General features: G+C 41.6%; 1 protein-coding gene and 1 long non-coding RNA gene across 2 annotated transcripts in view; one reads left to right on the top strand and one right to left on the bottom strand.

The window, feature by feature from the left end:
* Window positions 1–377: 377 nt before the first annotated feature.
* Window positions 378–22,272, bottom strand: part of LOC108542686 (uncharacterized) — a 97,613-nt gene continuing 75,718 nt past the window's right edge. The window contains exons 2-3 of the long non-coding RNA XR_001889344.1: window positions 7,406–7,510; window positions 378–935 (exon numbers count right to left, since the gene is read on the bottom strand). This is a non-coding gene — a long non-coding RNA (uncharacterized LOC108542686). The remainder of the gene's footprint in view (window positions 936–7,405; window positions 7,511–22,272) is intronic.
* BOD1L1 (biorientation of chromosomes in cell division 1 like 1) overlaps window positions 15,759–22,272 on the top strand; it is a 62,309-nt gene continuing 55,795 nt past the window's right edge. The window contains 1 exon segment of the mRNA XM_017892782.1: window positions 15,759–16,117. Coding sequence (XP_017748271.1) covers window positions 16,040–16,117 — 78 coding nt within the window. The 5' untranslated portion in view covers window positions 15,759–16,039.

The raw sequence follows: 22,272 nt of genomic DNA, 5'->3' as shown, positions 1-22,272 counted from the left end.
AACTAAGAAAACCTGGGTGTTTCATGTTCATGATGAAAACTTGAACTTACCTTTGGAGCAAGTCATCCCATTGTTCTGGAAATAATCACTCAGTGATTCCTTTGAGTTACATCTGGGTAAAGTAATTTCATTCCTACTCACTGGTTTTGGAATAGGGACTTATTTAAATTGGATATGCAGCTTGGAAAGAGCATGGGTTTAGAAGAAGCTGATAAGTAAACTGATGAAAGATCCTTTTTCATACTTTTTTTACATATATGAATCTACACACATATGTAGAAGGAACCAAGGATGCTTCTGGAAGAAGAGGGTTTGGTATTTAACTATTTATTAGAACACATCTGATGGACAAGACTGTACCCACCTGGGGCCAGGTGGTGGGAAGAAATGAAAGAAAATCACCAACAGGAAGATGGAGTGTGGACTGGGTAACCCAGACCTATGTTTTTGGAACAAACCGGTGGTTCTAGGCAGTAAGTGGATGGTGCTGTAACTCATTGCAGTGTGGCTCCCCAGGTGCTGAGCTGTGCCTTGGGAAGCCTGGCTTCACTTAGGTGAAGTGGAAGACCTGACCTCTTAAGGTCAGGTCTTATGGTCAGGTCAGGTTACCTCTTATGACACTGATCAACTTACCATTTCTAAGGTTCTGTTTCCTTGTCTGTAAAATGATGATATTAATGATACTCTCAAAGCAGTTTCTCAGATGAATACTCTCTTCCCTGGCAACCCAGGCCAACTGGGGAGAGAGTATTCTTGCCCAAGGATTACCCAGAGAAAGACCAGCATCCACTGTTCTCAGATGAACCACTGCAAAAGTTGGCATTTCTCCAGACCACGAGGCCTTCCAGCTTCAGCAAGTGAACAAGGATCTCAGTAGCTATTTTTCTCATCTGCAGAGCACCAACGGGGTTCTTGCACATTCCATGAAAGGGCTCCTGAAGACAAGAAGTTACAGATGACTGCACTGCCTGCCAATCTGAGCAGGCGGAGGGTTGGAGTTACAAAGTGACTGTTAGCAATGGATTGTTTTGTATGTTGTATTTACATGAGCTGTTGTGGTCCAGCGACATCCAGGTAATGAGCATGGCGGCCAGACGGGGTCCAGAGAGGCTTAATAAGAGAAGCTCAGCAGTTCCTAACATTCACTACACATAGTATTTCACTGAGAGCTTCCAAAATAGATGGATATTTGTGCTGAAACCTAGTCCAGTTGAATCAGTCTTTTGGAGCAGAGCCCAGGAATTAACTATTTTTGAAAAGCTCCCCAAGTAAATATAATGTGTAGCCAGGTTGTGAAGTACAGAGCTAGCCCAAGACAGATAAAAAGAGAGAGAGAGACAAAGAGAAAAAGAGAGAGAGAGAGGCATTTTGTAGATCAGGAAGCTAAAGATTAGAAATTCAAATGACCATCACAAGGTCATTCAGCTGATAAGTAGCAGAATCACATGTCATATTCAGGTCTGTCTGATTGCTGATCACATACTGATTTAACTCTAACATGGTATCTTGGGGATTCTGTAGAATGAGGAGAGAAATTGACAGATAAAAGGGAACAGAAAAGCACACCTTCTCCAACCTCAGCTTTCTCCTTAACCTGATAAAAACATCCTTGCAGTAAATAAAGGGGGAATCTTGCATAGAGACACAAAATACTACTTCTGCAAGTCAGTGAAAAGCCATCAAGCCTAAATCAACATATTTCAAGATAAGTCTCTTCTCACACCCACCCCTTCGCCCCAACCACCACTTATTTACAGCTGAAAAATTTGTCAAGCTCAATACACTTAGGGTACCACTGGAAGGCAGGCACTGAACGGAATGGAAAAATATGTGCCTGGTGAGACTTGGAATGTACTGGAATCACACCTGTACTGGGGCTCCCAGCCCACATAGGGCACAGGCAGAGAAAGAGCGAGATACTGAGAAAGAGAGAGCGAGCTCATGGGGAAAATGGTACAAGTCAGGCTGGTTTAGAGGCATCAGACATTACCAGAAAGGCCTTTATGAAATGGTAGTTTACAAGTGCCCTCTGTTAAATCAAGTTTAGCATAAAGCTGCCTCCTTACATATTTTAATTTCAGCCTAAGGATTTCTCTGTACATCGTGAACTATAACAAGTGGAGGTGTAAACAGACCATAACCTATGATTGTGCCAGTCACGAGTTCTGGTCAAGTAAATGTATAACTGTTCAAACCATGTTCAAATAAAGCAAACACCAAGCTGTAACCAATCCAATTCTGTAACTCACTTCTGTTTTCTGCACCTCACTTCCGTTTTCTGGGCATTACTTTCCTTTTCCCGTCCATAAATATTTCTCCACCACGTGGCTGTGCTGGAATCTCCGAGCCTACTCTGGCTGGGAAGGCTGCCCAATTCACAAGTCATTCATTGCTCAATTAAACTCCTTTAAATTTAATTCGGATGAAGTTTTTCTTTTATTACCTCTGAGCATGTGTGAGAACTTACTGAATAATATCATTAGAGCTATTATTTATGGAGAGCCAATGCACCAAGTCTTCAGCAAAGACTTTATGGGAACCATATCATTTACCACCCCATCCCATCCCCAACACGCCCCACCCTGCTGCCCATGCGCACATACATCTATACACAATGAGGTTGGTGGTATTATTCTCATTGTAATGATAATGAAACTGAGCCCTAGAGATGTAAATAAACTGATCAGCCAAAGTCCCAAAGTAAGTAGTTATGGAGCTGGTATTCAACCCTAGGGGGGAAAATGATAGCAAACCTCATTTGTTACTAGGAGTGTGGGGTCTATTTGACTACAGAACTTCTGGCAGTTTCTGATGGCAGTAAAAATGCAGGCAAGAAGCCAAAAGCCCATTGGCAGTTTCTCCTCTTTCCCTATCTTCTCCTTGTCCTATAACTAGGAAGAAAACAGGGAGAACCTGCAAGGCACTTGCAATGGTGTACTGCTAGGTCTCCAGAGTCTATAGGAGCTCAATGGGCTTTACCAAACCACCTGCTTTACAGCTCCCTCTCTTACAGACTGTTTGTTTCAAGCCCTGTGTGGAATGCAGCCACCTAGTCAGTTGAAACCAGTTTCTGACAGACCCCGGCAACTTATAGATGAACCCAAGTGAACTTTCCTCATTACCATGCTAATGTCTCCCGCCCAGAAGGAGCTATAAAGCAGGTGACCTATGTGCTGGCATGATGACTCACTGCATCTGCGCCACTGGGACCCCTTCCTTGCATGAGATGACACATTCTCTCCCCCTCCATCACCCCATAAAACTCTCCTGTCACTTTCCCTCAGAGAGACACTGCTTTAGAGAATGCTCCCAGTGCTCTCCTCACTTGTGATGAGTAATAAAACTCCTATGGATCAAAACCTGTGTTCTTGTGGAGAGTTGTTGATTGCTTGCCAGGAAAATGAACCCTGGTTTTGTTTGGGTAACATCGCTAAGTGTTTAAAAACAGACTCTATGGGGAAAGAAAGCCCTGATTTGTGGCATTTGCCAGCTTCTGTGGCATAAATACAGCCACAAGGGCCATTTTAAAGCTACAAAGTTGTCATGAACTATTTCACAAATTTCCTGAAAATGTAACAGGAGTTGATTGAACTGACTCCAGTACACCATGGAATTGATTTCATTCTAAGAATATAATGCTTGTTAGTTAGAAAAGGGATCCCCCATCCTCCAGTCCAAAAGCATCCAGATTGTTTTAGCATCCCTCAGTGATCTCATTCAAGGTTCTTCTCACAAGAACCAATGCGTAATTTACTTCAGCTCAGCAGACCCACACAATCTGGTTGAGTTGATTGGCATAAACCATATACACTAATGAATTAAAGCTCCAGCCTGGATGGGCTGAAGATCCAAGGAAGTGACACTCTAGACCATAAAAATCGATTAAATGGCTCTTGATAAACTGTAGAAAAGTTTCACCCAAGTCAAGATTGGGTTCAATTACTGAAAGAACAAATTAGAACTTTTCAAAGTTAGAAAGCAGAGTGAGAGTAAACTGCACACATATATCTTGGGGGCAAAAAGAGGGCCCCAATGAATCAAAGACTACCAGTCTTTACAAATCAATATGAAATAAAACAGGTAATAATGGGATTCCAGTAAAAGAAATGAGTGATTCTTTTTTTACTGGGGACTGAGACCTCTTGGGTTCAGATTTGCTCTGTTGCTTCCTAGAACGCTGGCTTAATTTGCTCTTCCTGGGTGTAGGTACGATGGAGCGCTTAAATGCACAGGCTATGGTTTTCTTGTCTGTAAACTGGTGATATTAATAATACTGTCAAAGCAGTTTCTCAGATAAATTCAATGGAACATTGACACACATTTTATTTCAAGCTTGGTGGAAGGGAAAAGATTTCAAAAAAACACTAGTTCAAAAATTTACTTTTGGGAGGAAAAAAATGACTTAATAAATATTATTCAGCTAGAGTTTGAGAAGAAGAATATCTGGTTTAAAGATTATTAGGATAGCATAAGGCTTAAAGAGTGTTGTGCCCTTAAATGTCTGGTTAAAGGTTACTGAACACATCTAAAATATAATAGCAGAGTGGTGCCAATCTAGCTTCCCAGAAGGACTCTAAACTTCATTAAAATCTATCAGAAAGGCCAGGTGCGGTGGCTAACACCTGTAATCCCAACACTTCGGGAGGCCAAGGTGGGCGAATCGCGAGGTCAGGAGTTCAAGACCAGCCTGGCCAACATGGTGAAACCCCTTCTCTACTAAAAATACAAAAAATTAGCTGGGTGTGGTGGCAGGTGCCTGTAATCCCAGCTACTTAGGAGGCTGAGGCAGGAGAATCACTTGAACCTGGGAGGCAGAGGTTGCAGTGAGCCAAGATCATGCCACTGCACTCCAGTGCAAGACTTCATCTCAAAAAAAAAAACAAAAAAAAAAAAAAAAAAAAAAAAAAAAAAAAAAAAAAAAAAAAAAAAAAAAAAAACCCAACTATCAATAAAATAAAATACTCCAGTGCTTTATCAGGAATGCTAGATCCTTTCCAAAGAGGCTGAAAATCCTATTAGCCTACAAAGTTCTGCCCCAGCTCAGGTTTGGGATAATTTCCTTTCATAGTAACCATCACATAGGGCTGGTGTGAGGATTAAATGAAATGGCAACAGCTAACATACACACACTTGGGTGTTTATCTTGTGCCAAGACTGGAAATGAGCTCTTTACATCTGTTATGAAGTCATGCCACTACCCACTTTAAAATTTTTGAGGGGCTTTGCACTGCACTTAGTACAAAACACACTTCCTTATCCTTGTTTTCAAAAACTTACATGATCTAATTTCATTCGCTGCCACTCTGCCTCTTGCCCATTAACCTCAGCTGCAATGACCTTATTTATGTTCTTCAAATACATCAAGCTGATTCCTGCCCCAGGACCTCAGCACCAGCTGTTCTCCCTGCCAGGGCTGCCCCTCCTTATTTTCTCACGGCTGACTTCAACGTGACGTTCGGAGGTGAGAAAGGCCTACCCTAACCTGTAAGTTGCTTCCTGTCACCCTTTATCATATCACTCCACTTAATCTTCTACAGAGTGCTTATCTCTATCTGATATTTTATTTGTGCGTTTCTTTTCTGACTAGCAATTCCACTAGAATGGAAGCACCATTAGGGAAAGGGTTTTGTCTGTTTTGCTCAACTGCTTTCTCTCCCATTCCTAGTACAACACCTGGCACATAATAGGAGCGCAAAACATATCTGTGAATGAAGGAGTGACCTCAATCAACCGTACCTAGAACCCTATGGCAAGGTCTGTAATTTTTACAATTTCAGAAGAAAAATGGCACAGAGAGGTTGAGCAACTTGCTCATGGTCATAAGCTGGAAAATAGCAGAGCTGAAATGCAAAGCTGACATGCAAAGACCCCAGGCTTCACCTCTTCATCCTTATGCCTGTAAAAAAAAACTTCTTCATCCATCCTTCCTGTTTTATACTAATACATTTCACATTTAGTCTAAGAAATTGAAACACGTCTGCCTTTGCTTTAGATTTCATTTAAATTATTTCCTCTACCATTCATTAAGCAAAGAGCTATCTAGTGTTTTCTGTAAATTAAGAAAACTGAATATACCTATGAATGTCTGAATATATATTTTCTTATGACTGATCTTGAAAGTTAAGCTGCTTACGACTTGTTCCTGTCTTCAGCCCATCATCTCCTGGTTCAAGGCCACTCTCTCCAGAGTGTTTCATTGGTTAGCTTAGCCCATCTCAGCCACCCTTCTATTAGGTTGGTACTAAAGTTAGCAATGCTGTTTTTTCCATTGAAAATAAAGGCAAAAAAACACAATTACTTTTGCACCAACCTAATACATAAATGCACATCATTTTCTACCACTTTGCCCTCATTTCTACTTATCCAACTACTCCTGTTGTATTTTATGTATGTATTGTGTATATAAGAAGCATGTTTTATGCTTACAATTAGCACATTGGCTCCCAGAGACTGGGGTCCATGCCCACTGGGCTTCCTATCCTAAGCACATCTACATGGGCACCAATAAGATGGTAAGAATCCCTGTACAGTTGCCTAATAACAGAAAATGTTAATATATAAACAAAATGCATCTCCTCCTCCCTTCTCTGTTGAAATGCTTTAATGAAAAATTGTTTAACCACCATCATAATTTGTTCAACATATTTGCCACATCAAAGTGCATTTCTAATAACTTAAAATAGTAGAAATTTAAATTTACGCTCAATCAAGAAGAATCATAGCTGTCACTCAGTCTTTTTGTAATGATTATTTGAATCTCAACTTTCAATCATAGTCTCTTATTCTCATCACAGGAAAAGGGATTCCTTTAACCACAATCACTTCACTTAAATACAAAATGTACAATTGTCAATTTAGTATTCATTATTTAAAATAATCACTGATGAGTATTTTTATTCACTTTTCTTTCAAGAAATAGGCATATCTTCTCTTTTCTTTTACTATTTATTTATTATCTTAAAAAATGAACAGCCTGATTCCAACTTTTGAGGCATATGGTTAAACTCCATAGAAATCATTCTTGAATCAAATCTTTCTAGCAAGACAGTTCTTGTTTTAAAAGACTTGTCCCCATCCAATCCATGACCTCTCTAGAGCAACTGAGGCACCAGTATGAAAGGAACAACTCACCTAGCTTGAAGAGTATCAGACTTCTATTGATGTTTTGATGCATGCCAGTACTGGTGTGTCAAGCCAATGTTCAGTTTGCTTACAAAGGGGTAAATGATGCTGGTAAATGTTGACATTCACTAGATGCCTATCCACACTGCACAATTCCTCACAATCCCTACCTGTGTTAGTTTCCTTCCATTACTGTAACAATGCACATTTCCTATTAAAAATAGGACTTTTATTAGTTATGAATTTGTTTCACATAATCAAATGATGGTACAAACAAGCATACCTGGTCCTCGGGAATATGTGGACTGCAGGCAGGGTGTTCGTTGTCCATCCTCATCTGTGCTTCACTCTGTAGATTAGTGGATTTCTTTTTTTCTTGGCAGATTGGCTTGATGAACAAGACAGAGGATCTGGTTATTACCTACTCGACATCTGCTTACAATATAGCCAGGAGAGGGATACCAATTACCTTCAAAAATCCCAAGGAAGGGTTCTAATTGGTCCAGCTTGGGTCAGGTCCTCATCTCCAGCCTATTCCCTGTTGTCAATTGACTTCTTTGTCTTTTCCTAGTTTTCTACAAGAAAGACTTCCTTTTCCTAGTTCACTAGTATTCTGCTCGTTCTCTACAATTTAAGTTGTAATAATGACAACTTAAATTTAAAATATGGCCAATATAATTAAATGTTACCTAAGATAGGTCAGCTGGTCACCCTGACTGGACCCCCACAGCAACACTTCAATTTGTTGACCATAGTGTAGGGTCCAGCCTTCAGTCTTGTAAGGTAAGAGGTGACTATCAGTACAAAAAAAAAAAAAGATCTGAATCCTGCGTGGTTTAAAATTCACCAAGCTCTTAAGGTTTTATGCATAAAAATCATTCATGGGGAGAGATGTAACTACCAAGTAGACAGTTTCCTCTATTTACTAATCAGCACTTTTCTTCCTATAGGCAAATCCAAATGTGAAGCCAAATATGATCCAAAAATTACTTAACAATCACAGAATCAGAGAAGAAATGAATGAGATCATCTTAATGGCTGGCACCCAATAGCAAATGCATGCTCTCCAGATTCCAGACACTTTGAATTCCTTCCTTTCATAGATGCATGCCGACCATCTTTTATTCTAAAAAAAAAAAAAAAAAAACAAAACAAAACCCTCTTTCTTCAAATGTAGAATACAATCTTTATTTAGGTATACAAATTTTTATTTATATTTAAATAAATCCTTCCCAGAATTTCTACCCAGATGACCTGGATTAGATTTGAGGTATTCAGATAATATTACATCATTTCTAGAGACGTCCCTCCAGTTTCTACTTTTCCTAATTTTATTCCTGGAGGTGTGACTTTCAGTTTTCAGAATACCATGTACCATCTAGAATATTCAGGAAACACACACACACATACACACACACACACACACACACACACACACATATTAAGGCTATTTTTGAAATAAGAACAATTTTCACAAAGACTAAGTGGAAAATGCTAAATGCAAAGCTTCTTTCCATCTTTATAAGCATACAAAAGATACCTTGTATTTCAAGTCTTCTGTAATATTGACATCTCAATTTTCAAAATAGCCAGCAATTCAGTAGCATTAATAGACACAGGCTACCTAACTTCATAATAAATCTTACTTCTATAAATTTGATTGCTATCACTACCAGGAGTTTAAACCTTATGAGCAAAGAAATGTATAAAAATTAATGGAACTTGCATAAAAGGAGTATCATCTTATGAAAAAAAAAAAAGTTCAAACTAGAAAGTATGGTTTCAATACAACTTTGTTTATAAAAACAGGTAGACTGGATTAGGCCTGTGGGCTGTGATTTGTCTAGTCCAGTGTTTCTCATATAGTGCTCTATCAGCATTTCTTAAATGCATTTGTTAACAATGGAAACTCTCAGGCTCTGTCCCAGACCTATCAAATCAGGGACTCAGGATGGCACACCTAGCACTCTATTTTAACAAGTCCTCTAGGAGATTTTGGTGCAGGCTAAAATTTGAGAACCACTATTAGTCTTCCAGATTACCTACAGAGGACTCCCCCATCCCATAAAGTATTAATAACTGATGTGATTGATAGGTCAAACTTCACCAAACCCCCTTCACCACTCTATTTCCCTCCTCTTCTGAAGTTCCTACCCCAATGTCCCAGGGGCTGATGTATCCCAATCCTCATCTCAGTTGACATTACTGCTGTCTTGCTGCCCCAGACACATCTTCCTTTTTCCCACCAACTAGGATGTGGTCACTCTCTTGAATTCTGCAGCTCCTCAAGGTAATGCATTCTCACAAAGCCACCATTTCCAAAGCACCCCTACCCTAGAACACTCCCAGCCTGGCAGGGAGCTGAAGTTTCCATTCTCTGCTAAATGTCCCAGAATCACCCTTCTCCCTCTCTGCCTTACCATTCCCCTGTACCACTCCACCTCCATGCCCTGACCCTAGGGCAAGTAACAATTCTTTCAAGGGAAAAATCAATACCCGCTTTTCACATTAACATTGTATAACACTCTGCAGCCCCACCGTCATGGCAGTCCTGCCTTATTTGAGGTTTTGCTTTCTGCAGTTTCAGTTACTCATGGTCAACTGTGGTCTGAAAATATTAAATGGAAAATTCCAGGAACAATGAATACATTTTAAGTGTTGCACCATTCTGACAAGCATGCTGAAATCTCGCACCATCCCATGCCATCCCTTTGTCCAGCATATTGACTCTATATATGTTACCTGCCTGTTAGTCACTTACTAGCCATCTTGGTTATCAGATCAGAAAAAAATATATATATACACAGTATAGAGTTTTGGGGGTTTTGTTGTTGTTTTTGTTTTTGAGACAGAGTCTCACTCTATCACCCAGGCTGGAGTGCAGTGGCACAATCTTGGCTCACTGCAACCTCTGCCTTTCAGGTTCAAGCAGTTCTCCTGCTGTAGCCTCCCAAGTAGCTAGGATTACAGGCACATGCCACCACACACAGTTAATTTTGTATTTTTAGTAGAGATGGAGTTTCACCATGTTGCCCAGGCTGGTCTTGAACTCCTGCCTTCAGGTGATTCACCCGCCTCACCCTCCCAAAGTGCTGGGATTACAGGCATGACCCACTGCGCCCAGCCCACGGTATAGAGTTTGGTCCTCCATGGTTTCAAGCATCCTCTAGGGGTCTTGGAACATCTCCCCCATGGATAACAGGGCACTATTATACTGCAACAAAAATAGAATACGTGTGACCATGCCGCTTGCATTGGAAAGACAAATAATATTAACACATGTCCTCTCCCCCCCTCCTGTGTTTTCTGTTATCATTGAAACATGAACTTTCAAAGTTTCTACTAAGCTTTGGGTTGATGAACAGTCATTTAGGAAATATTAATTTCCCTTTGATTATCAAAAGCCTAGTCAGGAATGGAGATGCCAAAGAGTTGGGATCCCATGGGGGTACAAGGGGAAGAAAATAAGGAAACAACTCTGCCGAATAATCAGATGGGATCCCTGGGGTTAGGAGATCAATGTTTGACTTTCACTGGACAAGCTCACAGAAACAGTCTGGAGGACTGGGTAGGGGTGGGGGACAGGCTGGACTGTACAAAGGAGAAATCCCAGGGGCCAACCATTTGTCAGGAATCTGGTGCCTAACCATACACATGGCTACCAGTAAGGCAGGCCATCATCACCTACTGTTGCTTCCCTAATTCACAAACCGTAAAGTCTGTCACCTTGACATCAGACTTGGGGAACAGAATGAGAGTCAATCCTGTTAAGGGAGAAAGTATCTGACCCCTGTTGGAATGTTCTGAATTCAGACAGGCATACAGTAGAGCAGGAGAAGGATGGAAATTTCTTTTGTGAAGATCTCACCTCTTCTATGCCCTAACTACTGCTAGAAATTACTATACTCTTTTCCTTTCAGCCGGAACCGCCATCTTCCAGTAATTTGCCAAACTGACGAACACAAAGGGAAAGAGGAGAGGCACCCAATAGATGTCCTCTAGGCCTTTTGGAAAACATGCAGTTGTTCCATGTATGTATCAATGCAGAAGAAAGGTGAGGCCGGGCTCGGGGGCTCACGCCTGTAATTCCAGCCCTTTGGGAGGCTGAGGTAGGCGGATTGCCTGAGCTCAGGAGTTCAAAACCAGCATAGACAATACAGTGAAACCCCGTCTCTACTAAAAATTAAAAAAAATTAGCCGGGCATGGCAGCGTGCACCTGTAGTCCCAGCTACTCAGGAGGCTGAGGCAGGAGAATTGCTTGAACCCAGGAGGCGGAGGTTGCAGTGAGTGGAGATCACGCCACGGCACTATGGCCTGGAGGACAGAGCGAGATTCTGTCTCCTGTCTCAAAAAAAAAAAAAAAAAAAAAAAAAAAAGTGATATTGTAGACATCAAGAGAATGGGTACTGTTCAAAAAGGAATGCCCCACAAGTGTTACCATGGCAAAACTAGAAGAGTCTACAATGTTACCCAGCATGATGTTGGCATTGTTGTATACAAACAAGGGCCTGATTCTTGCCAAGAGAATTAATGTGCGTATGGAGCACATTAAGCTCTCTAAGAACCAAAATAGCTTCTTAAAACGCGTGAAGGAAAATGACCAGAAAAAGAAGCCAAAGAGAAAGGTACCTGGGTTCAACTGAAGTGCCAGCCTGCTCCACCCAGGGAAGCACAGTTTGTGAGAACCAACAGGAAGGAGCCTGAGCTGCTGGAATCTATTCCCTATGGATTCATGGCAAAATAAGCACTAAAATAATAAAAGACCTCTGGACTGTAAAAATGTTTCTCTTCGGCTGGGCGGGGTGGCTCACACCTGTAATCCCAACACTTTGGGAGGCCCAGGCCGGCAGATCACGAGATCAGGAGATCGAGACCATCCTGGCTAACACAGTGAAACCCCATCTCTACTAAAAATGCAAAAAAAAAAAAAAAAAAAAAAATTAACTGGGCATGGTGGCGGCACCTGTAGTCCCAGCAATCAGGAGGCCAAGGCAGAATGGTGTGAACCTAGGAGGCAGAGCTTGCAGTGAGCCGAGATGACACCACTGCACTCCAGCCTAGGTGCAGAGCGAGACTCCGTCACAGAAAAAAAAAAAAGTTTCTCTTCATTGAGTAGAAGTGTGGTGTCCTCTACCTTAAAGAAATATTTAAAGCAAATTTTAATTGTGTCCTAATTCATTATGTAATGTCTTTACTATTCAAATTTAACATATTTCTTGCTGAAAGATGTGAGGTAGCTTATTGTGCAACAAATTACTCAATTGTTTAGAAAATGGCCAGATACTATTTGTGAAATATTTGTACTGGTTTAAATATAGTACTTCTAAATCATGATTTGTACTTCTAAATCATCATGGAAGAATAATTTACCAAAAAAAAAAAAAAAAAAAAAATTATATACTCTTTTCTAGAGAGACGATCAGGAGGAAACACAGCAAAGACGTCATTGGTAGGAAATGCTGACTGCTTAAAGCAGTCTTTTAAAAAAATTAAATGTATGCTTTTGTTGTTGTTTTCGAGTATTTAAAATACTCATCCCTAAGACCTGTATTCATATGAAAAGAAAATCACCTTTGAACAGCCAAGGCAGTACAGATCAGTGACCCAGATTCTTTTCAATGTATCTAGAATGTTTTTCAAGGCTACAAAATTGTTCAAGTTACACTGTAACCAGTATAATGTGTCTACCCAGTGTAACCTGAACTCAGAGATACAAATGATGTATCTTTTAGATTCAGTGTGAGTTATTCAATAAGGCAATTAGGGCACATTTGAGAAAATGGATTGTGAACTATTATAAAGATCTCATCTTACTGTATTGCAGAAAATATTTAATATTTTCTATATGCTGTTCACAAATCATTTATTAGTCACTGACCCAATTCATTTTTAGCAATAAATACCTTATTGTCTCATTAATTTTTTAAAACTTGGACATTATGCCTAACTAAATTTGTAAAGTTTTTCAGAACTTTAACAGATGATTTCTACTAGTAATCGCCAAAAGCTAAATAAATTTGATTAACACATCCAAATATACCAAAGAAATACCATGCCTTTTATCATACTACACACTTAATAACTTATAAACTTAGAATTTAGCAACATACGTTGTATTGTTGGTAATTAAGTATTATAGTCTCACCTTTTCATGACTAATTTTTAAAATGAATAAAACATGTATATTTTACGCTATTTTAATCCTGTAATCTTGACGGCCTTTTCCTTTTTTTTTTTTTTTTTTTTGGGGAAAGGGGGTCACTTTTTTAGCAAGGGTGCAGTGCAGTGGCACCGCCATAGCTTACTGCATCTTAACCTCCTGGGCTCAAGCAATCCTCCCACCTCAGCTTCTTGAGTAGCTAGAACTACAGGTCTGCACCATCACACCTGGTTACTTTTTGTTTTGTTTTGTTACTGGTCTTGAACTCCTGGCTTCAAGTGATCCACCTGCCCCAGTCTCACAAAGCTCTAGGATTACAGGGGTTTGCTGCCATGCCCAGCCTTGACTGCATATAGTAATTAATCTTTTAAGATTCATTCCATGATTTTTTCCTCTCTGCTGTCTTCATCAAACGCCTCAAAACACACAGGATACTTTGAATTGAAACAATGAAGTCAAACTGTTTCTGATTTAAAGTAAATCTGATGTGTCTAGTTTGACAATGAAAATGGGCTGTTTATTAGGTTATAAGGTAAACATTTAACATACTTGCAAATCTTTTTTTTTTTTCTTGTTTTTGAGAAGGGTCTCACTCTGTCGCTCAACCTGGAGTGCAGTGGCCCCACCATAGCTCACTGCAGACTGGACTTCCTGGGCTCAGGTGATCCTCCCACCTATCGCTCAACCTGGAGTGCAGTGGCCCCATCATGGCTCACTGCAGACTCGACTTCCTGGGCTCAAGTGATCCTCCCACCTAATCCTCCCAAGTAGGCAGGACTACAGATGCCCAGCACTACACCGCCTAATTTCTTTTATTTTTTTGTAGAGGTGGGGTCTTGCCATGTCGCCCAGGCTGGTCTTGAACTCTGGACTCAAGCAATCCTCCTGCCTCAGCCTCCCAAAGGGCTAGGATTACAGGCGTGAGACACTTGCCCAGTGACAAAGATTTTGAACTTGAATGAGCTAAATCTGCAGTTGCAAATTTTGACAAAAACATAATTTAACCACCTGATAACAAAAATAAATCTTATCCAAAACTATTTATGAAAATGAACAATGTTTAGATATTCTCTAAACTTTCAGTAAATCGGGTGAAAGGTTCATCTCATTGAAAAAATCAGGTCTAATTCATAGTCATTTGGTATCTTGATAAAACCTATCTGGTATATTTCCCAGAATCTGAAAAAGTGAAAAAATAAGTATTAAGTAAACAAATCCTTTGGCAAGTCAGGTGGTTTTCAGCTCTTTGCTTCTGATAAAATGGAAGGAGGGCCTAATTGAAGTCAGCTCATATTTTTTTATGTCAACCAACTTTTTGAGGTCAAGAATTGAATGATATTGCTACAACAAAATTCTTCCATTCCTAGGCACAGTACTTGTTTATATTAGCAAGGTTTCTCAGGGCACACAGCTATAAAAATTACAAATAGGAATAGAATTGATGTTCAACCCTTTTTCTCCTACTACTAAGACATATTCAGCCACAGATATAGGAACTCTAAAAGCAACAATATGCATTTTCAATAAAATTACATATACTATTTAATAATTATGAAATTTTCTAATATTTATGTTGCTTTGACCAGGTACTACTAATAATTTTAAGGATGATGTAGTCCTAAAGCAGGTGATTTGCTAGCTGTGTAACCTTACTCAACATACTTCATTTATCTGGGTCTTGGTTCCCTGATTTGCAAATCGGGGATAGTAATCGGACCTAGCTCTTAGTGTTTGTCCAAAGATTAAATGAGTTAATATGTGTAAAAGCACTTAACGCCACGCTTGCTACGTAGTATGTGCTATGGATGTTTTAACGGCTAAAATCATAGTAATCAATAGCAAAAAGCCTAAAACCAAAAGCCTGTCGGTTTGTCTTCACACACAGGAAGAAGGGGCTGGAGGGATACGGTCTAATCCACAGGCACACTGCCAGAAACAAGGGACTCCCAAAGGGAAAACGGGATGTGCAAGCAGAAGAGAGAGAGAAGGATCGTGGAGCTACCTGCTGGGACAAGAATAGTGCAGGTTCACAGGCTAAGAACGACGAGGGTTGGGCGAGTTTAGAATGAGCAGATTCACGTAGGGTTCGAATTATACATGTCTATGATCTCTCTATGCACTGCTCCGGGAAACAGGAGCAAGAGAGGCAGGCCTAAAATGCCGTCGCGGATGAAGCGGGGCCAGAACCTCACTGCTCCCGCTCAGACCTAAGGCCCCAGGTGTCGCGCGGGTCGAAGCCCTAACCTCCGGGGACTCCAGACCCCAGCCGGTGACCCAAACCCCACAACTCGCGGCCAGCACAGCCTTCTCGTCTCGGTCGCCACAGTCGCCGCCACTTCCGGTGCACCTCGGCCTCGCGAGGGCGCTCGCGCCCGGCGACGGCCGAAACTGGTTCCTCGCGGCCTCCGTCGCCGGACTTTCGTCAATGTTGTCACCGTCTTTTCCTCCTTTCCCCCCGTTCCCTTTTACTTCCGGGGTTGCTCTGGATCCTCTGGTTCCGTAACAACATCCCGTTGGCTTCCCTCAGGCAGCGGGACCAGTGCAGCCGCCGCCTCCCAGGTGCGCCCGCCGGTCAGGGCCCTTGCCCTCCCCGGCACAGGCCGCCATGGCAAAACCACAGCCGCAGCGCCTCCTCCAGCGCCGCCACCTCCCCCGCCGCAGCCGCAGCACCGCGCCGCCGCCGGGCCCCGGGGCTGGCCGGCCGCGGGCGGGCGGGCGGCGCGGGTGCGGGCGCCGGGGACCCGCAGCTCGTGGCCATGATCGTGAACCACCTCAAGAGCCAGGGGCTCTTCGACCAGTTCCGCAGAGACTGCCTGGCCGACGTGGACACCAAGGTTCGGAGCGCGCCGGGTTTGGGGGTCTGCGAGGGAAGGGGAGGACCCCAGGGCGCGCTTCTTTTGCAGTGGCTTCCTCTTGGAGCTGCAGCTGGGTGCCACACACTGTGTAAAACACAGCGTGTTCATTCGTTAGCATGTCCATTGGTTCCTTTTACCGACTAGTGTTTAAGTACCTACTACGTGCCAGTCATGGTTTCGGCGCAGTGATTACGCCGGTCTGGTGAGCAAGACTAAGAAGGCATTGTTCTTACAGGAACTGGTTTGAAAATAGTAGCGCTAACAGTGGCTAGTTTTGTATTCATTCTCGTATATGATGATTTTACTTTGTATCGAAGTTATGTTTGCCTTTTTTCTTGAAGGTTTCTGGGCGGTAAGGGCCATGAACCTTTATCCTTTGGAGAAATCGCAAAATGGTAATTGAATCAAGTTATGTGCAATGTGCTTTGCTGGACATCGTGGGGGTGGGAGCGCAAAGATAAGGAGGCAAACCTGAGAAAGGACTTTAGTATGGTTTCTAGCAGTGACTACCTGATTTAGGTAACTTAGGCCATGTCACCATTCTAAGGTAAGAAGGGACAGGAAGGTGGGGTAGAGAGAACCGAGTCATGCAGTGGAGAAAAGATGCAGGAGAGGTGACAGCAGATACTGAAGTGGAGAAAGGACAGGAAAGAGCAGATTCAGGAGAGTAATGTAGAGAAGGGAAAGGTCAGCAACGAGGTTCCCTGTCCAAAACGAGAGGCTGGAAAGGGAAAGGGATTTTGTACCAAATGTCAGAGTGAAAGGGACATTAGCAGGAACAAGTAAACTTAGCTGGATTGGCAAAGAATTAGCCAAAGACACCAGGAAAGAGCAGTCAGTGAGGTGGTGGGAAAACCACAGTAGAGTCTAGAATTCTGGAAACAGAAAGCATGTTGGAAAATTTACTGGTTTGTGGGGGTTGCTTTTGTCTGCTTGTTAAATCTGGTTGGGTCCATTGGATAGGAGTTTTGATGAAATGAGGGTTTCCTTTTTTTTTCTTTTCTTTTCTTTTCTCTTCTTTTCTTTTTTTTTTTTTTTTTTTTTTTTTTTTTGAGACGAAGTCTCGCTCTGTCGCCAGACTGGAATGCAGTGCCGCGATCTCGGCTCACTGTAACCTCCGCCTCCCGGGTTCAAGAAACTCTCCTGTCTCAGCCTCCCACGTAGCTGGGATTACAAACGCACGCCACCACGCCCCACTAATTTTTGTATTTTCAGTAGAAACGAGGTTTCACCATGTTGGCCAGGATGGTCTCCATCTCCTGACCTCCTGATTCGCCCAATAGGCGTGAGCCACCGCGCCGGCCGAGGGTTTTCTCATAGTATGTTTAGTTGTTCTGAGGAGCCTTGTTTCTTTGAGAAATGCACGTTTACAACATCCGCAGATTCTTCTAAATCTTTCAGGTGAACTACACACAGTTCCACTCTCTCTTCTGGGGAAACTCTCTTGAATATCCTGGTATATCTTTCTTTATAAGGACTCATACTGGGCCCACTATGTAAAATGTGGTTTTTCAGGATATTGGAAGTTTTGCACCACAGAGAATTCAATTCACTTGGGAGTGTTCATCTATTTAGGAAGTATGGTTTTTTTACTTTTGTCTTCAGGAATGTGCACTGCTACCTTTTAGAAATAATGCTATTGCCTTTATTATTTTTGTTATTTAATGGGAAAAGGTTAGACATGGCCAGGTAAATGTTACCAAATGAAGGTAGTTCCACAAGTAAAGGTATTCAACAAGTAAAATATTTACTTTGCTGTTCTCAGAAACCCATGAATCTGTGTGTTATCATTATGTATACAAACTAAAAATTGTAATGTACTGCTGCAATGTCTAAGGCTCAACTTTTTTATTATCCTATTCCCACAAAATGTTATTTGTATGTGTCTGTAATATCCCTCCCAGATCCTTCAAAGTAAAGGATTAAAACCGTTTTTGGAGGAAAGGAGAGAAGCACAGTAGCTCTGATCATCTGATGAAAGTTAGGACCTTCTCTCAAGAAAAATGTACAAGTAACACATTAAAATGCTGTTTTTCAGGCCGGGCGCGGTGGCTCAAGCCTGTAATCCCAGCACTTTGGGAGGCTGAGACGGGCGGATCACGAGGTCAGGAGACCTAGACCATCCTGGCTAACCCGATGAAACCCCGTCTCTACTAAAAAATACAAAAAACTAGCCAAGTGAGGTGGCAGGCGCCTGTGGTCCCAGCTACTCGGGAGGCTGAGGCAGGAGAAAGGCGTGAACCCGGGAGGCGGAGCTTGCAGTGAGCTGAGATCCGGCCACTGCACTCCAGCCTGGGTGACAGCGAGACTCCATCTCAAAGAAAAATGCTGTTTTTCTGCTTCAAAATGGTCAACTATAGACAATTTCATGAGAATCAATCTAATAATGTATACATTTTCAGGGAGCTCAGGAACCATGGAATAAGAACCTATTTTAATGTTCTTAGCCTCTTTTTTGAGGTCAAGAAATGAATGATATTGTTACAACAAAACTCTTCCATTCCTAGGCACAATACTTGTTTATATGAACAAGTTTTCTCAGGGCACATGACTATAACAATTAGAAATAGGAATAGAATTGATGATCAACCCTGCTTCTTCTATTAATAAGACATATTCAGCCACAGACTTAGGAACTTTAAAAAGCTGTGGCTCAGGCTTGTAATCACAGCACTTTGGGAGGCCGAGGCAGATGGATCATTTGAGGTCAGGAGTTCAAGGCCAGCCTGACCAAAATGGTGAAACCCCGTGTCTACTAAAAATACAAAAAAAAAATTAGCCATGTGTGGTGGCAGGCACCTATAATCCCAGCTACTCGGGAGGCTGAGGCAGGAGAATTGCTTGAAACCGGGAGACAGAGGTTGCACTGAGCCAAGATTGTGCCACTGCACTCCAGCCTGGGAGACAGAGCAAGACTTGGTCTAAAAAAAACAGTTTTTAAAAAAGCAACAATAATTTTTCAATACAATTACAAATACTATTTAATAATTATGAAAATGTCTAATATTTATGTTGCTTTGAGAAATTAGAACTGAAATGACACCCTCCCAGACAAAAAAGAACACTCGGTTATGGCTGAAGTTGTCACTCAGACGCTAGCTTAAACTTTCCCACAAAATATCTCTCTCTCTCTCTCTCTCTCTCTCTCTCTCTCTCTCTCCCTCCCTCCCTCCCTCCCTCCCTGCTTGCCACCAACATCTGTACCTGCTCCTGGTTATGTTACAGGTTATGTTATGGTGCTTCCTTCCCTCCATGACTCTCTCCTTCTCTTCCACTCCCTTAGTTAGCAATTAGTAGATTTTAATTTGATTTAAAGGATTTGTTCTCGTTGAATGCCATTTTATACTTCATTTTCTTATTTGAAAAAAAAAAGTTATTTCCCCCCTGCTTCCCAAAAAGCCAAAGTTTTTTTCATCAGAGCATAGCATTCATACCAATGTGATGAGTGGGCCAAAGTAGAAGATTCCCTATTCATGCAAAGAACCATCACTTTAATGGAATCCTTGAGTTTCATCTGCCACTTGAACCTCAAAGACTGACCTGCTTTCTGTCAAAAAGTCTTAACTTGTAGCATATAGAGTTATAGTGGATTATGTCAGTCACATACATGTTTAAGAATCAAGACATTTGTTACCTGCCAGGTGCTATCTAAGAGCAAAACTGTCATCCAGTTTAGTGTTTAAACCAGGATGAGAAGTACCAAAGTCTGCTGCTACACCAGAAGACCATAGAACCCACCTCCTAACTGTCCAGGGTCATTGATAGTCCTTAACCAGGAGAGAGATCTGACTGTAGCAGACCAAATCAACCCTTCCCACCCAAAGAAATGGTACCATGGGCAGCCCTAAGCTCCAACAACTGCGAAGACAACTCCGTTATAGACTACCAGTTTCCAGATCTCTGGAGCAAGCTTAGTGGTCACAAAGCCATTCTGTCTCCTTTGCACTGATTAGCATCTGGAGAGTGTGAGGAGGGATGATCAAGAGGCCCTTCAGGGAGTTCACCAACCAGGTAAATATGGCACCTCTCTTGTCAAGTAACAAAGTCTGATTTTTTTTGGACACTTCCTTAGTTATAAATAGCCCCTGGTCAATTTATTCACCCAACAAACATTGATTCAGCAACTCTTATGTACCAGTCATTTTTTTAGGTGCCAGGGATACAGCAGTGAACCAAACATCCCACTGTTATGGAGCTTACATCCTAGTGGAAAAAAAATAGACAACAAATAATGTATGATAGATCCTATGGAAAAAAGCAAGATGAGGATGGATGGGCTTACTGTTTTATTTCGAGTAAGCTGTTCAGGGCAGGTTTCAATGTGGTGATACCTAAGCCATCTTTGAAGGAATTGAAGGAGCAATGCAGCTGTCTGGGGCTTGAGCATTCCAAGAAGAGAGCATAGCAAGTATAGAAGCCCTGAGACCCGCTAAGGGGAAAGTGACGAAAGGTGAGGTAGGTATGCCTTCACAGATCCGGCAGGTCTTGGGAGCCATCAGAAGAGTTTGGCTTTTACTCGAGCTCAGAAGCCATTAGCAGGTTTTGAGCAAAAGAAGGACATGATCTGACTTCCATTTCAGATGGGTTGGCCATGTGTAATGGCTTCCCCTTTCATGCTAAGTTGTGATTTGAATGGGTCAGTGAATTACATGGTTACCCTATTTTTAGAAGACTTACTTTGTTGTAGGTAAGGATAGAAGCATGAGGGCAGTTATTATAATTCAGACAGGAGATGAGAATGCCTTGGAACAGAATGGGGTCAGTATAGTTAGTGGGAAGTGGTCAGATTCTGGGAGTATTTTCATGCTAATGTTGAGAGAATTTGCTAATGGTTTGCAAGTGAAGTAGAAGACAAAGGGAGGACTCAAGGATAACTCTAAGGCTTTTCACCATAGCACTGGAAAAGGAAGAAAGGGTATAAATATGTGTAATATGTGTGTGTGTGTGTGTGTGTATGTGTATATATATATGTATATATGTACATGTGGGTACATACATGTTCCTAGGAGAATACTTCTCAATAAATACTTAATATTTCTCTAGTCACTCAACTTTTTACTGAAAGGAGAACTTGAAAACAAGGAAAATTACCTGTTGAGTAGTTCAAATTTGAACTTGTTACAGGAAGACTAGACTAGAATGCCAAATGCATTGTGATGTTAGAGCCTAATGAATATGTGTTAGATTTGAGAATACTGGAAAGAGGAATTAGGCTTTAGAATCATTGGGGAGAAAGAATTGGCTAAGAATTAGTTTTAGGGCTGGGTATGGTGGCTGGCGTCTGTAATCCCAGCACTTTGGGAGGCCGAGGCAGATGGATCACTTCAGGTTAGGAGTTCGAGACCAACATGGCCAATATAGCAAGACCTTGTCTCTACTAAAAATACAAAAATTAGCCAAGTGTGGTGGCACATGCCTGTAGTCCCAGCTAATCGGGAGCCTGAGGCACTAGAATCACTTGAACCCGGAAGGTGGAGGTTCCAGTGAGCCGAGATCACACCACTACACTACAGCATGGGCAACTGAGCAAGACTCTGCCAAAAAAAAAAAAATTAATTTTAGTTCATATTGATTTTGGATAAATGGACAGGCAGGTGGGAAATGATCATGAAACTACCTTGCAGGATAGGAAATAAGTATCAGCAAAGGCCCGAAAATTGGAACTGATGAAAGGGCATCAGAGGGATAAAATCTTTATCATTCTGTGTTAGAGATGGCTACCCATTCAGCTAACGGACTATATTTTAATTGCTCATTTGCCAAGCAGTGTGATACGCTATATGAAAACAAAGAGTAAGAGAGGTAGAGGAGGAGGCTTACACTTCAATGGAGAATAAATATGCCTTGCTCCTGAAAATACAATGTAGTACAAGAATTGCTCAAATGGTAAAATGTATAGAAAACAGTAGGAGTGTGGATGAAGAGCCCATAAGTGTCAAGATGATTTCACAGATTAGGGTGAGCTCTGAAGGTGAGAAATTTGTCAGATGGACAACCAGAGGGAATGGTAGTTGCAGGATGGTAAGTGCAGAGATGAGAATTTATCACTGGAGTATAAACTTTGAAGCTAAAAGGAGGCAAATACTAAGTACTTGCTTAGTATCAGTCAGGGACACTCAAACTCATCCCCATTG

The sequence above is a fragment of the Rhinopithecus bieti genome, unplaced genomic scaffold, assembly GCF_001698545.2.
Source record: "Rhinopithecus bieti isolate Rb0 unplaced genomic scaffold, ASM169854v2 scaffold_21626, whole genome shotgun sequence".
Lineage (NCBI taxonomy): Eukaryota > Metazoa > Chordata > Mammalia > Primates > Cercopithecidae > Rhinopithecus > Rhinopithecus bieti.
The sequence above is the reverse complement of the archived record's forward strand: the minus strand, read 5'-3'. Positions and strand labels throughout refer to the sequence as shown.